Source organism: Strongylocentrotus purpuratus, unplaced genomic scaffold (assembly GCF_000002235.5).
Source record: "Strongylocentrotus purpuratus isolate Spur 01 unplaced genomic scaffold, Spur_5.0 spur5_scaffold_6, whole genome shotgun sequence".
NCBI classification, from domain to species: domain Eukaryota; kingdom Metazoa; phylum Echinodermata; class Echinoidea; order Camarodonta; family Strongylocentrotidae; genus Strongylocentrotus; species Strongylocentrotus purpuratus.
Window position 1 is genome coordinate 21,491,502 of NW_022145612.1, and position 17,553 is coordinate 21,509,054.

The following is a 17,553-nucleotide window of genomic DNA, read 5'->3' on the forward strand; positions in this document are numbered from 1 at the left end:
GCGGCTACAATTCACACACTGACTGGTACACAGAATTACATTACTCAGAATCAAATTGCAATTAAAAGATTCCTTCATGGCCATCTAGTTTTTTTGAATGATGTTGTCAATAGTACTTAACCTTTTAGACTCTGTAGTATGTATGTAGGTATTGACTGTCATTTATTAAAAAAAATAAAAAATACCAGTGTGTTGGCTCAGTCAGTAGAGCGACCGCCACACAACCTGGAGGTCTTGTGTTCGAACCGCGGCCGCGTCATACCAAAAGACGTTAAAAGACGGGAGTTGCTGCTACCTTGTTTGGCGTTCAACAATAAGGGGATAGAGCAACGTCGATCTGGCGCTGCACAGTGGCTGCCGGGCTCACGATCAATTGGGCAAAAAGAATTTCCATTTTCGGTTTAACTCAATAAAATTTGGAGTGGACTTTTAAATATTATTATTATTATTATTATTGTGTGCCATTTTGTATTGTCCTGAACAAACCGATAGACCGGAAAGAAAATAGGAGCATTAAAAAAAGCATGAATTTTCATGATAATGATTAGTCTAGTTGCATATTGTTGGACACATATTTGAACTTTTAGTGCACTGGTTGAGTTTGGGGCTCCTTAATTATTTTTTTTTATAGATGAGAAGCATTTTATAAAATATGCATGTGTATTATGAAAGTATTATGTTTTCATTACCAGTGTAGGTGTCTACATTTCAGGGAATGCCTGTTTTGTTTCAAAATGTTATTGTAATCTGTATATTTCTGTCGTACTGTTATGCCAAACCTGTGTAAAATGATTATATGTATTGATGCAGGGATACAGTAGATAATGTCTACCAGGATATGTTATAAAGTTTTATTACTTGTTAAAAAAAATTTAAAAACGGTATGACATTGCAGTATTGGCATGTAATTATGGTGGATAACACGGCCTTAAACTTGAAATCGTGGTAGTGCTGTAAAATGTCGAATACTGGAGATTCGTCGAATGTTCAAGCCTCTTCAAGACAAAAAATTTCATCAGAATCAGAGGCTCTTGATAGCAAACCCACGAGCCGTGATGTTTTCTTGGTATTATGCATTGGTTTTCTTAATTTCGTCGAAAAAATTATCTTTTACGGTATCCTGACGAACCTCGTTCTTTTCTGCACGAACGATTTGGGTTATTCGAGCGCCAATGCTGCAGTTTTTAGTTTGGTCTTTATCGGCACGAATTACGTCTTTACGATTTTCGGAGGATGGCTATCCGATTCCTGGCTGGGGAATTATAATTCCATATACCTGGGATCACTAATGTGCTTACTAGGTGAGTAGATAGAGAAACATAAATATGTAAAAAGAGACTCAGATATTTCTGGAATATATTTAGTCTTATATTGCAAAACTATCGAATTCATTGATATGACATGACGCGAAGAATGCTTTACATAAAACATAAATATGATTGTTGTTAAGCTCGTCGGGCATGTTCCAAAAGTTAGATGCAGATGTCTTTTTATTCCTATGATTACGATAAATGCATGAAATCTTTTATTTCATGTGAGAGAAAGACAAGAAAACGTGAAAATTGGAAGTATTACATTCCTTTAAAAATCTTTAAATGAGAAAAATCACTCATCGTCGACATTTTAATATCGATGAATACACTGTTTACATAAAATTTGAATTTTTTTTTTATGCTCACCTCTTTTAATGTAATAATTGCGATGATATTGTTTATTCTTAATAGATAAAGTTTATATCTTCTAAGAACATTTTTTATTAATCTATATGAATCTTCAGATTGTTCAATAAGTTCTGATAACAGTCATATCAACTCTATCTAACAAGAATAAACTTTATGAAATCACTTCATGAAAAGAGGTAAGAAAGAATTATTATGAACTTTATGGGCAACTGTATATAGTGTGAATGTACGTCTTTTCATCGGACCACTGGCTGTTGATTGAAAATGTCAAGAAGCAGAGCCCTTTCCAATCTTTGATAGGCACAAGGAATGACATTCTTCTAACTTCAACAATATTTCAGGTACCGCTGTGCTGCCTTTGGTAGCTTATGAATGGTCAAACGACTATGGTCCATCCTTTGGGTTTAACCTAGAAACCAAACGAGTCTTCTTCGTCATTACTCTCTTCATCGTTAACATTGGTACCGCCCCCCTCAAGGCGTGTTGTGCCCCCTTCATCGCCATTCAAGTTGAAGAGTATGGAAATAGAGCGATACGAAGTAGCTTTCATTGGTAGGTCTTGTCTTGTATATCAGGAAATTTTATTTATATGATTGATGATGATTGATTATTGTTTAAGCTGACTGCTAAGAAAGCATGCACAGTATCAGTGGCGGATCCAGGGGGGGGGGAGCACAGGAGACACGTGCAAAAAAAAAATGTTGAAATCAGCCCCAAATTCGCCAAAAATGTACTTGCAAACAGGGGCGTGCCCCCCTCCCCCCACTGAGCGAATTTGCGGCCGGCGCTATTTTCAAATATTCGGGAGCAAAACAAATTTTAAAAAAATGTGCTCCCCCCCCCCCCACTTATTCAGCGGTTGGCTGAGTCATTGCGATTATTTGGGACCAAAAACATATATATATACATATGTCCTCTTACCCCGTGTGCCCCCCCCCCCCCGGAAGAAATACCTGGATCCGCCCCTGAGTATTATGTTTATAAGACAGTAAGCAATCACAATACGGCTTTAAGTCATCTCCGAAGGACTTGGTAATGAGGATTAATGCCTTACCAAAGGGCACGAGAGCAATGACTTGGTTTCGAACCTGGACCTCTCGGTTAGGAGACCACTGCTCTACCGCTGAGCAATCGCGCCTCATTCGGTATGAAATTAGGTATCAAATCATTTAGATTCAAGATGAAGAGGATCTCAATTTTAAAATATTATAGAGAGCTATTCTTTTCTCGTCAATCAGTTCTGAAGCATGTCCGATGTATGAAAGAAGTATTCTAGAACTGACTTCTTTTTTCCCAATTTTTGTTTGTGGAAATTGTTTGATTATACATTATTCCGTTATATTTGAAGCCTTCAAGCATACCATGTACATGTATCTGTTGAACATCATCGATTAAAATAATTTCCCCTTAAATAAACACATCAATATTATTGTGCAGCACGTTAAATGTTATTGTGAATATAGGTAGATTGAAACAAGTTATAAACCTGGTAATGCCTAATTGTTATTCAAGCATTTCACGCCTCTTTAAATCGGTTAAGTCTAAATCCTAGACAGTAAACGTGAAAATGTGACAAATATCATGAATATTTATAATTTTGATGAAAGTGATATCATAACTAAATAAAAATGTATTTTGTTCATTTTGAGAATAGGGTGTACTTCATCTCCGAGATCGCTCCTTTGTTTACGTATTCTGTACTTTCATACGTCGTGCAAAATATTTCTTTCTTCTTGGGCTTCATCGTTGTTCTCTGTTTCAACGTCGTCGGTATTGTCGTCTTCGCTGTGGGTCGAGATTTCTACAAAACGAGACCACCGAGAGGTAATACTGACGTCTCAACATTATTGTAAGAAAATAGTTTTGACAAAGAAACATCTTTGGCATTCTAAGTATGATAGGACCTCACCTATATAATTATATAAACACTATTGTGAAAATTTATTAATGGTGATGGGAATCACTTTACCCTGATTATTTAATTCCGTCGTTTATAGTACAGCAATCGCATTCTAAAAATCAAGCAATGTATATCCATCTTTCTTCATGTTTATGCTTATTTTCATGAGAGGAAATTTTAAGATTTAACAAGGTTATAGAGACTTACAGAAATAGAAATTTGATTTGTATAAAGATATCCAAGATTGTCATCATTTTTGTATAGAAACATCATACGCCAGTAATTTAGAACTAGCTTCCACCGGTGTGTTGGCTCAGTCAGTAGAGCGTCCCCCTCACAACCGGGAGGTCGTGGGCCGCGTCATACCAAAAAACGTTAAAAGACGGGAGTTGCAGCTACCTCGTTTGACGGTTGGTGCCTAAAATCGAAAGCTCATAAGCTAATAAGGGGATAGACTCTAGAGCAACGTCGATCTGGCGCTTCTCAGTTGCTGCCGGGCTCACGATCAATTGGGCAAAAAGAATTTCCATTTTCGGTTTAATAAAACTTGGAGTGGACTTTAAATGATTATTATTATTATTATTTAATATATTAAATTTACAATAGTAAACTTTACCGATATATCTACTCAGTGGCGGATCCAGGGGGGGGGGGGGGGGCCTTGAGAAAAAAAAAATCATGTAAAATCACGTGATTTTTACCTTTTTGGGGGGTTGGGCCCCCCCCCCCCCCTGGCGCTCAAGGGGGGGTGCAAATTGAAATTTTTTTGAGGATCAAAAAAAAAAAAAATGTGCTCACTATTCGTTTAAAACAATAGTAATAATAAAAATAATGATAAAATGCTTAGTCATTTCATGTTCATTTGTTGCTTCTTTCAAAAACGTTTTATCTGTTGAATTAAACAAAAATTAATAAATGCTTGAACATGAAAATAATGTTATAGTCTGTCAAAATATTGTTTTAAAATAAAATTTAAAAAATACAGTACTACCTCTGAAAAGAGAAAACTCCCCATATCATTTATATTTAGAAGTATCGATCAGAATTATGGTACAGAAACCAGTGACTCAAATCAGATTCAGTCAACTAAAATCTCTCTTTTTATAGTCTTATGTAATTTTCCAACATGTTTTAATTTAATATTACACCATTTTGTGCCGGAATTGGTTTTCGTCATTTTATACATCAATTTGTGTACAAAATCTCTCCCGGATAAATTGGATGTTTCTAATAAATATCATGTGAGTTCAAGTTTCAAGTTTCAAGTTTCAAGTTTATTTGTCTTCCAGAAAACACATGTGACAAAATATAATAGAGTATAATCATAACAGTACAATGTAGAACAAAGGAAGACGAGGAGACCTTGGTTGAAGCACAGCTTGTTAAGTTAAGGCCCCCTCATATGATGTGACAAAGATAACTTATTTATGAATACAACAACAAATATGGAATATATAAAACTATTTACAAAATACTCTCAGAGAACAACTACCCAACGTTGCATCTAATATGATCTAATAATATGGACAAACCCAACCCGACACCAAGTCGAGACATCAATGAGTTATTGCTCTCTGAGTGCAGAGGTCAAGTAGGAATATATGGTATATGTAGTATGTACAGATGAGAAAGAAGAAGAAAAAAGAAAAGGGATAAAGGGGGTTATATGTCAAAGTCAAGAATTAACGAAAAAAAGATCAAGAGTAGAGTTAAATATGCTACAGTACACTAACAATAAAGCTTGATAACACATTCATGTGTCATCGACATACTTGTCAAGAAAATATGACTTAAGTCTACGTTTAAAAACTGAGATACTTGAAGCATTTGTTATGGTAGTATCAAGTGAATTCCAGAACCTGGAGCCAGTGGACATTAGTGTATTCAAAGTGAAGGTTGTCCTTGCATATGGTAAATGGAGAGCAGAAGCCTGTCTAGTATTATAGCTGTGAATTTGGTTATTTCTTCTAAAGATTTGAGCAAGGGCAGGAGGGAGGTCTCCAGAGTGAATGCTAAACATGAGCATTCCAAGTTGCATTGAATAGAGATCTTCTAGTTTTAGAATACTGTTTTCATAATAAAGTAGATTTGTATGTGCACGATAATTTGCTTTACAAATTATTCTAATAACCCGCTTCTGCACAACAAAAAGCCTGTGGATTTGAGTTTTGGATGATTTGCCCCATGCCAACATACCATAATTGATATATGATAAAATAAGAGTAGAGTACAAAATGAACAATACCTCTTGAGGTATACATGATCTTAACTTATAAATAACACCAGTATTTTTTGACACCACTTTACTTAATTTGTCCACATGAGTTATCCAATTCAGTTTCTCGTCTATGTATATTCCAAGAAATTTCGTTGAAGTTACTCTCTCAATTGGGTTATTATTGAATGCCACTTCGCCTGGCAAAATATTAACTGAATTACTGAACAGTATATAATTAGTTTTCTGAAGATTCAAGGATAACTTATTAGCATTAATCCACTTCATTACTTTTCGAAACTCTTCATTAACAGTTTTCAACAATGTTTGTGGACATCTATGAGAAAAAAATACACTTGAGTCATCAGCAAAAAATATATGAGTATATGAGTATATGAGTATATGTTACAAAGCCCGACATGTATGGATGTAGGCTATTCGATATTTCACATGAAATTATTTGTTTTTAATTAGTATGAAATTGCTCTTAAAAGATGTATTTGAATGATGATGAAAAGAATTGGAAAAAATAAAGTATTACAAAATTATGTGACGTCATGTAACAGTAACGTTAGTTGTTTCATGATTTTATATGGTCGCGCATTATCTTGGACGGCCGCTAATTGTCTTTTTCATCCTCCTCCTTTCTCTCTCTCTCTCTCTCTCTCTCTCTCTCTTTCTCACTCACTCTCTCTCTCTCTCTCTCTCAATGCTATTGGGTTTGGCTATTATATAGGTAATCAGGCGTTGCTACAAGTCCTTCGGATGCTGAAGACCGCGATAACAATGCATTCGGAGAGAGATGGCACATGTTGTTCAATCTATTGCTGTTGTTGCTGCTGTGCTCAGGGAAGTTGTTGTGGTCGTTCTGCCGAAACGAATCCACTCTTAGCAGAGGTGAACGGGAATCGAGCCCAGCTTCGTCGACTCGATGCTGGCGAGGGAACGTCGTCGAGATTATCTGATGACGATATGGTGATCGTTGAACGAAACGTAGTTGATCAACGTGGATGTTTGGAGCGGCTAAAGAGTGAAAATGGCGGACCTTATGCAGCGGAAGCCGTGGAGGAATTAAAATGGCTCCTAAACACACTCCATGTTTTATCAGTAGTCATTCTCTATAACACTATTCGGTTTCAGGTAATTGTGACTCAGACGTTGTCTTTCAAATAGAATGTTATTATGTGATACATTTAGCATTAAACTGGTCACGCCCAAAATGACAATCAATTCATCATCAGCAGAGGCGGCCCTCCCGGGGGGGGGGGGGGGGGACAAGGGGCACTTTTTCAATCACCCCTAAAGTGCCCCTCTTTACATAGGAAAAGGGCCCCTTTAACTTTGTAAGAAGTGCCCCTATTTATATAGGAATAGTGCCCCTTTTACTAGACAAGTGCCCCTATTAATTTGTAAAAATGCCCCTTCCCCTTTTTAACTCTGATAAGTGCCCCTTTTATTTGGACATGTGACCCTTTTACTTTGACAAGTTCCCATTTTCCTTTGCAATAAGAGTCCATTTTCCATTCTCATAAGTGCTCTTTTTAATCTCTAGTAAGTGCCCCTTTTCAGGCACGAGAAGCGCCTCTTTTCACTTTTGACAAGTGCCCCCTTCACCTCTGATAACTGCCCTATTCAAATCTGAGAGGTGCCTCTTTTAATTTGACAAGTGCCCCTTTTCCTTTGTAAGAAGTGTCCCTTCCCCTTTTAATAACTACCTCCATTTATATCTGATAAGCGCACCTTATATTTTCACATGTGCTCATGTGATGATAAATGCCCCTTTAATATCTGATCGGTGCCCATTTTCTTTCAACTAATGCACATTTTCCTTTATTATAAGTGCCCATTTTCTATTCACATAAGTGCCCCTTTTCATATCTGATCATTGCCTCTTTTCAGGTGCGATAAGTGCCTCTTTTCTCCTCTAATAATTTCCCATTTAACAATGATACGTGCCCCTTTTCCTTTTCTAATAATGGACCTATCCCCTTTTCATAAATGCCCCTTTTCACCTCTTATAAATGCCCCTATCAAAATCTGATGGGGGCCCCTTTTCCGTCTACAAAATTCCCATTTCCTATTCTCATGACTAACTTTTTCATACCTGGTGAGCCCCATTTTCACCTCTGATAATTACTCTTTGTACTTTGACACATTCTCCTTTTCTTTTCTGATAAATGTCCCCTTTTCCTCTCATCATAAACGTGCCCCTAATTTCAAGCGGCTAAGAGCAGTTTTCCCCAAAGCTCGCTCGCTACGCTCGCACGCATCTATAGATGATATACTTACGTTACTTATCAAAGGTCTTTTCAGACTTCCGTTATGAGAATGTGCTTATAATAACCCCATCAGGATTGTTTTTTTTTTCCTCTTTAAAAGATGTATTTTTTTGCACTGCGACCTCACAAATCTTAATTTTTTTCCTCGCTCGCATATAATTTTTCAGACCATCACACCCAACTGGAAAGCATGATGATTAAGCAATATCTTGTATCGTGTATAAAGTGAAACAAATATTGAAACCATCACAATTGAAATGTATAATCACAATATAGGGGTATATACTAAAGTGTCTAAAAATTGTATATTTTCGTTTTCAGATTTCCCTTTGTAGGAGCCCTCTTTTCGCTCGGCCGCCCCTGATTATCAGGCTTATTTCATGAAAAAATGTTATGAAAGCGGCTCCTTCTTTATACAATACATGTACTTCTCCTGGCTTGTCACGAGGTAGCGTCTTAATGAATCTATCTCTGTTATATTGAAGAAATGAAAGAAAGAATCGAGTTCAAAATCATTGTCTAAACCTGAAAGGATTGGCTCCTACGTATTTGACTCAACTGCTTACTACGTAATTAACAGAAACCTCGGGTCTTCCCAAAATTATATCCTTATTATACACTGTTGGTCATAAAGGTGGAATAATTTTGTGTCACCCTAATTTATGGAATGAGTTTGACAATGATTTATTCCTAATAGATCTAGATAATAGTACACATTCTCAGATTTTATTGAATAATAAGTTGCGAGTGTTTTTTTTTTTTGCGTGACTGCTAAAGCATGTGTGGGCTACTATGCTTATAAACTATGTGACCTACGTCATAACTGACATAACTGACATTAACTGCCCCCTACCCTAGCCCCCGCTGCATACAGTCATGATTCAGTGGGAAAGCAACGGCCTCGTAACTGTGAGGCCCCGGGATCAAAACCGTGTCGATGTGCTATATTAGTGCCCTTTTGTGAGGCATTAATCCTTATTAATGTCAGTTATGACTTAAGGGCGTAGGTCACATAGTTTATAAGTATATAGTAGCATACACATGCTTTAACAGTCATGCAAAACAAACCTTGCAAATTATTATTCAATAAAATCTGAGAATGTTTACTATTATCTAGATATATTAGGAATAAATAATTGTCAAAATCATTCCATAAATTGGGTTAAAAAATGTATTCAACCTTAATGACCAACAGTGTATATAATGCCGCAAATAAATACAAAGTCATATGGGTCATGTCTTTTCTGCTTGCATCAGCAGAGCTTTGGAATAACTTGCCCGAATATATACCAAACATTATGACAGTGTGACAACTTTAAAACTCATCTTAAAATGTTTCTTTTTAACGAAACAATGTCCAATGTTAATTGATGACTTAAGGGAGTGTGCCGAGTGTATCTCACTCTTCTCTTTTTTGTTCCTTTCTTTCTTTCTTTCCTTCTCTCTACATCGCAGAGGGACATATTCGTAACTATGCGCTATATAAGTATGGTATATATATATTAGTATAATTATTTTTCTCACAATCTTTCATCATGCTTGACTTCAGTACTCAACTACCTATCTGCTCCAAGGAGAGCGAATGGATCTGGAGGGTATTCCAGTAGCTTTCTTAGCTCTCTTTGTACCTCTGTCCGTCATAATCACCATACCCATCGTCGATCGCGTCGTCTATCCTCTCCTTGAGCGTCGAGGAACACGAGTCACACTGGTCAAACGAATGGGTAATATTTCGTAGCAAAATTCTTTGTCAACCTACCTGAGGATTATACCACATGCATGATTTGTTTTAATGGTGAATAGCTACATTGTACAACTATACGATTGCTCTTGGAAAGACCCATTTACTATAATAATAAAAGGCATTTCTATAGCGCTGCCTATCTAGAAATTCTATTCCGAGGCGCACTAATTATTACCCCGGCTTTATCCTATAGCTGCCATTACAGCGCTCCAGCATTTCAAGAAATTAATTCCTGCCGGGTACCCATTTACCTCACCTGGGTCGAGTGTGGCAAATGAAGATTAATGCCTTGTCAAAGGCCATTAGTGCCGTGTCGGGGATCGAACCACGACCTTTGAATTTCAAGTCGAGTGTTTTAACCACTCGACTACGACACTAATTTTTTTCTATTTCTATACTCTAGGGAAAAGTACATTTTGTCCCGGTGGTATTTGGTAATAATATTGCCCTAGGATGGTAGTCCATGAGTAGTCGTCTGGGTTGAGTCTGTAGGGGATACCACACGTAAAGCAATAAGTGAATTTAAAAATCGATTTTTAAATCGCCGTCAGTATCTCGCTGTTTTTATGCGTATGAATCCGAAAAATCTTAATAGAGAGATTCTGATCAGGATAAGAACATACTTTTGGGGGGAGCATGTGAATGCTCCTATAATGATCAACGCAAAATCAATTAAGGGAATTACATTCATTTACTTTTATCTCAGTGATTCCATGTAAAAAAATTCAGGTACAGTTGAGTAATCTTCTAAACCATATTTTTATTTTGATAATATATTGATTTTAAACGTTATGCAGAATCATACAAAACACCATTCTTGCGGGCAAATAACAGCTAAATATCTCTTAAATTTTTTGATATTCAGTCCCTGCATTATCAAGATTTAAATATAAAACAATATTTAAAGTTCTCTTGATGTAAAGACGAAAAATATTGAGTTCATACCAAAATAGATCGATGAGGGATTTGTGTGAAATGAGCAACTCAGTGCTAAATTTACTGATGCCGTTATCATGGATAGGAAATTTGTCATTTCAGTATCATAAAACCTGCCTTCGTATAACATTTTAATGACCCATTTTAAAACGTTTATTTTGCTGTTTCTTGTCATTTTACTTATGATAGCATTTGGTCTCGTATCTGGGCTTCTGTCTGTCTTATATGCTGCCATGGTCGAGATCATTCGTAAACACGTTATCAGAAATGGCGGGAGTCTTGACCAGACAATTTCAGGAGTCATTTTCCATGCTTCATCGCTCTCAATCCTCGTTCAAATTCCGCAATATATTTTCTTTGGCATTGCGGATACTTTTGTTCTCATCACAGGTAATACAATAATGTATTTTGATCACTACTGAGAAAAGAAGGAAAATTGATTAATTTAGAAAGATGTTGAGAGAGGTTTTGGGGGTGTGTATTTGTTAAAGGTCGGTAGACATCAAGATATATGCTGATTTTTAAATATTAAAAAAAAAAATTCTCAGACCTGCTAAGTTCCACCCTAAAAAAATGCTCCAGATCTTATTATTTTTTAAAAATATTAAAAAATCTATGAATGTTTGAAGAACAAAATATGAGTTATATGCAACCCTGCACATCAACAGGAATCAACTTATATTTGGATGTCACCCGACCTTTAAATACCACTTTCGGTGAATGCCGAGCTTTTTTTCTTTTCATACTGATTTCGGGGAGACTTTTCTCATCCAAAACGAAAAAAGAAATCCCAATAACATACTGAACATGTTATGGAAAAAGCGATAAAGGATTTGTTTAAATCTGCATGTTTAAACTGAAGAATAAAAAAGGGGAAATCACCATGCACACTGAGATGCAATTACCCTATATATGACTCATGGTGAACTCAGGCGCGGATCCAGGATTTCTTAGGGGAGGGGGCCCAACTTTTTTTTTTTTTTTGCTCCCGAAAATTTGAAAATCGCGCCGGCCGAAAAGTCGCTCAGTGGGGGGGGGGGGGGGGGGGGGGGGTAGTGAGCACATTTTTTTTTGTTTTGATCCTCAAAAAAATTTCAATTTGCACCCCCCCCCCTTTGAGCGCCAGGGGGGGCCCGACCCCCAAAAAAGGTAAAAATCACGTGATTTTACATGATTTTTTTTCTCAAGCGGGGGGGGGGGGGGGGGCCGGGCCCCCCGGCCCCCCCCCCCCCCTGCATCCGCCACTGGGTGAACTATAGCTTTCAGAAATGAATTAAATAGCAGCCTAAACATATTAAGCTTTAATTGATTATGCAGGATTACCTCAGAATGCATCATTTTTGTACCATGGATGTTTTGCAATTGCGAACAATATGCCTATAGCCACTTCAGGTGTCAACAGACAACAGTTGGTCATACATGCAGCAGTCCCTGTATGTAAGACAAGTCCTAGATAGTCTAAATTGACTCGCCGCTGCTCAGATTATGTTATCTATCACCAATCTAATAAAACAAAAGTGATAAACCGTTGTCTCACTTGTAGCAGACGATATTCGTGGGGCATACAATGTAAAAATGTGATTCGGAGAAAGGCAATATTGCACGATTCGACAAAAATTTAACCAGATCTAAAAGCAATCCTGACACTGTATATACCAAAAGAAAAATTAAAAAACGGACGTAAGCCTGGTCACAATTTTTTTTGGAAAAGGGGAGTACATGACGGAGAACTGACAGTAAAATGAATCTTTGGAACTTATATAAAACAATACACTGAGAAATGGCAAAGTTGATGATTCTGTTTTCCTGCCAGCTCATACTCATTATATTTCTCTTTCCACATTGTCATTTCCAGGTCTAGAATTCGCCTTTTCTCAGTCCCCCAAATCCCTTCAAGCATTTATCACCGGGATATATTTCTTTTATAATGGAATCGGCAGCTATGTTGGATCTTTACTGGTTATCATCGTCAACGCTGCCTCCGCAGGTATGTAGACACAAATAATTTCTGTTCGTAATTATATACATGAACTCTATAAAATAAAAAAGGAGGGGGGGTAAATCACCAAATGAAAGGGCCGAGGAGTGACAGCAGTGTAGATTGAAATTGTAATCCAACAATATAGAGACAACTGAGGCCACATTTTGATCGCTGTCACTCTGTGATTTATAATATTTGCACAAGATCATGATGATTGATTGATTGATTTTTATTCGACAAGCTTCCAACATACAACAATATACAATAATAACAGATAAAAAAAAGTCAGCTTGAACAGGATAACCCACGAAAGCTCGAGAGCTTATTTCCAGTGGGGTCCCTTATAGACATGTATAAAATTAATAAGTTAAAATAGTAATATTTACAGACAGATAAGAAAATTAAAAGAACTACTTATTAAAGATAATAATAATAACAACATTAAACTGATGATAGAAATGATATTAAGTACAAGAAGAAAAAGAAGAAGGAGAAGAAGAAAAAGAGGAGAAGGAAGAAGAGGAAAATAATGATGAATTTGTAGAAATTCTATAACGTACGAAAACATAAGTATATACAACATGAAAAAGTATGAACCGACAGAAGAATACAAATTTCAATCATATAACATGTCATTCACTTCTCTTCTCTGACTGTCAAGTATTAGGTATTCCTTTAATTTCCTCTTAAAATGATCATAGTTTCCTATTTCTTTTACACCATTGGGAAGGGAATTCCAATGTTTTATGGCATTGTAATAAAACGAATTTCCAATACTACCTACTCTTTCAGGTAAGTTAAAGTTGAATCGTCTATTTCTTGTATTATAATCATGTACGTCAGTAACAAGATCGAAGTTGGATCGAATATAATGATTCGACCTAGTATGGTATATTTTATGCACATGATGCAATACGAGTTGTTTTGATCTTTGGTCGACTTCAAGAAAACCAGCTTTAGAAAGTTCGCTGTAGCCAACATGAGTTCTTGGACCAGAACAGTTGATAAATCTCACCATTTTGTTCTGTATAATCTTCAACTTCTTTTGATCTGACTTGTTTATGTTACTATACCATGCAGGGTTAGCATAGTCAAATAAACATTGAATAAGAGCAAAACAGAGTGTACGTCTTGCTTTTAAATCCATACAACTTTGATATCTGTACAAAAATTTCAGACGAGAATTTGCTTTTTTTACAACTGATTCTACTAAAGATGAAAATGAAATTGCGCTAGCCAACTCAATGCCTAAATACTTCACAGACTCTTTTCTCTTGATTGCTTGATTATTGTGTGTCACTTTGAATTCAAATGACTTTTTAGAACTACTTTTAGAACAAAATAAAATGCTTTCTGTTTTTCCCAAGTGTAAAGAAAGCTTATTATCAGTCATCCAATCGACACACGTAGACAGCTGTTCACTGAGCTTTTCCTCAATATATTTAGGATCAGGATTTGAATAGAGTAGTACGCTGTCATCTGCGTACAATAATAGTTTGAAGTCTTTTATACAAATACACATATCATTTATATAACTTGAAAACAGAATTGGGCCTAAAATGCTTCCCTGAGGAACACCGCAAGTTATAGGCATTAGTTTGGAACGAATATCATGAATGGCCACTACTTGGTGCCGATTAGATAAGTAGGATCTAAACCAATCTAAACTTGCCTTATCAAAACCCATTAGTTGTAACTTCTTCAATAAGACGCAATGATTAACTGTATCAAAAGCTTTTTGCAGATCAAGGAGCACCATACCAACAAAGCGCCCTTGGGAAGTTTCTCTCCTCAAATAATCAGTCAAATGAATTAGACATGTTTCAGTCGAATAATCATGTCGAAAACCAGATTGAAATTCATAAATTATATCATTTTCTTTGAAGTATCTTTCAATTTGAACACAGACCGATTTTTCTAGAATCTTTGATGCTACGCTTAAAACACTAATAGGTCTATAGTTGCTAACATCAGTTTTATCTTTCTTTTTATAAAGTGGAGTCACTTTTGCTATTTTCATATCCTCTGGAAAAGTACTCGTCAAGATAGATAGGTTCATTAAGTAACTTAGAGGCTTAAATAAAACCTTCGCACCATCTTTTAGAAATTTAGCTGGAATCAAGTCTAACCCAGTACTTTTTGATACATTCAACTTACGTAACTCTTTGAAAACAAATTGTTCACTGATTGGTAATAACTCGAAGCTGTTTTCACGTACACCTTTTCTTTCGTAAAAGTCACGAATACAATCATTGTCTGCGCTGAAAAAGTCTTTGGAAGGGGGGAGTTTGTCTACTAATTTGGCAGCCACATTTGTGAAATGAGCATTGAATTCATCAGCGATGGCCATCTTATCATGACATAATTCCCCATCAATTTTAATGACAGATTCTTGTTCTTTTCGCTTCTTATTTTTCAATCCTAAGCTTTTTAGATTCTGCCAAAGTTTTTTCGAATCTTGTTTATTTTCTTCTATCTTGTTTTGTAAGTAAACGAGTTTAGCCCTTTTCACCTCTCTTTGGACCATATTTCTTAATACTCTGTATCTTTTATAGAGCTTCTCATCTTTTGCTCTTTTCCTCCATTTTTTGTATACTATATTTCTCTCTTGAATTAGGGAAAGAATATCTTTAGTCACCCAAGTTTCTGATCTTTGTTTTATTCTTATCCGTTTCAGTGGCGCTATCATATTCAAATTTGAGATAAAAACATGTTGAAATATTGACCATGCCTCATTTACATCTGTACAGTCAGTTATTCGTGACCAATCAACAACAGATAGTTGAAGATTGAAAGACTCTTCTGTATATTTTTTCATGGATCTGATATCATTAGTCCTGTGATGACCTATAGCCAGTCTAACATTTTTCCGTGTACAGAAAGTAAAATAATGGTCGCTAATACCTAGATCAATGACACCACTTTGACTTATTTTATTTTCTTTGGTACAACCAATATGATCCAATAGAGAAGAACATGTAGGTGTAACGCGTGTTGCCTCTTTAATGAGTTGACTAAACCCATGAAGACTCAACAAGTCAATATATTTTTTAGCCAGTGGCGATTTGCGAAGAAGACAAATATTCATGTCTCCTAAAAGAATTATTTCGTCATCCTTTTTTAATGTATCAAGAATATTGGACAATTTCTCGATAAACAAATTGTTTTTCGGAGGTCGATACAGAACGCCAACAACAATTGGTTTTGATCTTGGTATAAGCAAATTTATGAGAAGCTACAGCCGTCGGAGAAGTTTGAATTACCAATATTTAGGCAGTGCAGTGGTTTATTTGCAAGTTTCATATCTTATCTAGCAGGGGGCCGTTTCTCGAAACCGTCATAAGTCTAACTTCTTAGACATCCCATTGAAACGTGTGCTATAGAATTAACACGCGTTTCTTAAATGACGCCTTCGAGAAACTGGCGCCAGGGTGTGTCGTGCTATCAGCTAAAGTCATTATGGCTCTCAACAGACATTCTGTATGCCTACATGTACCGTTTCCTTTTGAAATCATAATCTTGTTTTACTCTTAGGTCATGAATGGATACCTAATGATATCAACAAGGGCCATCTTGAGTACTACTTTTTCCTCTTGGCTGGCGTCATCATCCTCGACATGGTCTACCTCTACTTCATCACCAGGAATTATAAATATGTGAATCAGTACGGCTACGATAGACAGTCGAGTGTATAAATGGGCAAGTCATATGTATCTGGTAATTATCTCTCTTATGCTGATTATGTTACCAAGAATGAAAAATAATAACCAAAAAGATATAAAATTTTCTTCCTTATTTGGTCGAGCCAAGCTAGAGGAGGGCTGTCAACGTGGTATAGTTTGCATAATTATGATGTTGATAACGTATGGAACAAAATTCCTGACTTGCCAAAATATTTGAAACTCTTTGATATCTAGACATTAATTCAGTGGCGTGGCGAAGATCCACTCCGCGACTGAGAGGGCACCGGTGTCATAGGGGATGGGGGGGGGGGCAAAGTTAAACATGTTACTCCACAGGGGGCACGACCCCCCTCCTCTTGAATGCAAATACAAAAGTGTGAAGACCGAAAGAGAGAGGAAAAAAGGCAGGGGAGATTTCGGAAAGGGTTGTAACATCTTCTTTTCACAATAAGCATCCCCTCTCTCTCTCTCTCTCTTCCCAATTTATTATCATAATTATTCAAGGGGGGTCATGCCCATCTACACCATTGTAAACAATGATCATTCAAATATTAACATTGGGGCGTTATGCTTTCGTGAGATTGGTTCTCATGAGGCCTTTATTGTTCATAATGATATTTAATAATGGTTAGGAACATTCCACTGGTATTGTAATTGCCAAATGTACGTATACTCATAGAAAAAAACACTTGATCACAATTAGTGGCCTTTGGACCAAATTTGGTGTATAACGTTTTAAAAATATATTTATATATAAATATCAGCTTATAGCGCATACTGGCAGAAGAGTCTTAATTATTTTGATCAATTATTGACGCACCACAATTCAGTGGATATATATTGTCATTTATTATTATAATGTTACATTTTGACAGTTTATATTCATTTACAAAGAAATGTGTAACATTAATTTATAACAGGTGCACAGCCAAGGTTTTCTCTCATGGAAAAGAAAATTATAAAGAGAAAGAAATATTTATATGTAAAGATTGAAAGTTCGAATTCAATAAGCAAAGCAAATACAATGTCCAACTTTCAATTCTCTGCGCGCACACAATGCATAAAAGGGCAACCAAGTCAGTTCCACCAATTTTGATGAATAATCGCATTGTCTCTTACTGTGTTATATAGTG

General features: G+C 36.3%; 1 protein-coding gene across 1 annotated transcript; it reads left to right on the forward strand.

Moving 5' to 3' along the window:
• The first annotated feature begins 929 nt into the window (after positions 1-929).
• LOC764889 (solute carrier family 15 member 4-like) lies at positions 930-16,498 on the forward strand. Its single transcript, XM_030973177.1, has 8 exons — positions 930-1,301; positions 2,024-2,234; positions 3,337-3,506; positions 6,534-6,937; positions 9,626-9,800; positions 10,946-11,146; positions 12,612-12,743; positions 16,272-16,498. Exons 1-8 carry the CDS (start codon positions 959-961, stop codon positions 16,430-16,432), a joined length of 1,797 nt encoding a protein of 598 aa, XP_030829037.1. The 5' UTR covers positions 930-958; the 3' UTR covers positions 16,433-16,498.
• Positions 16,499-17,553: the final 1,055 nt, after the last annotated feature.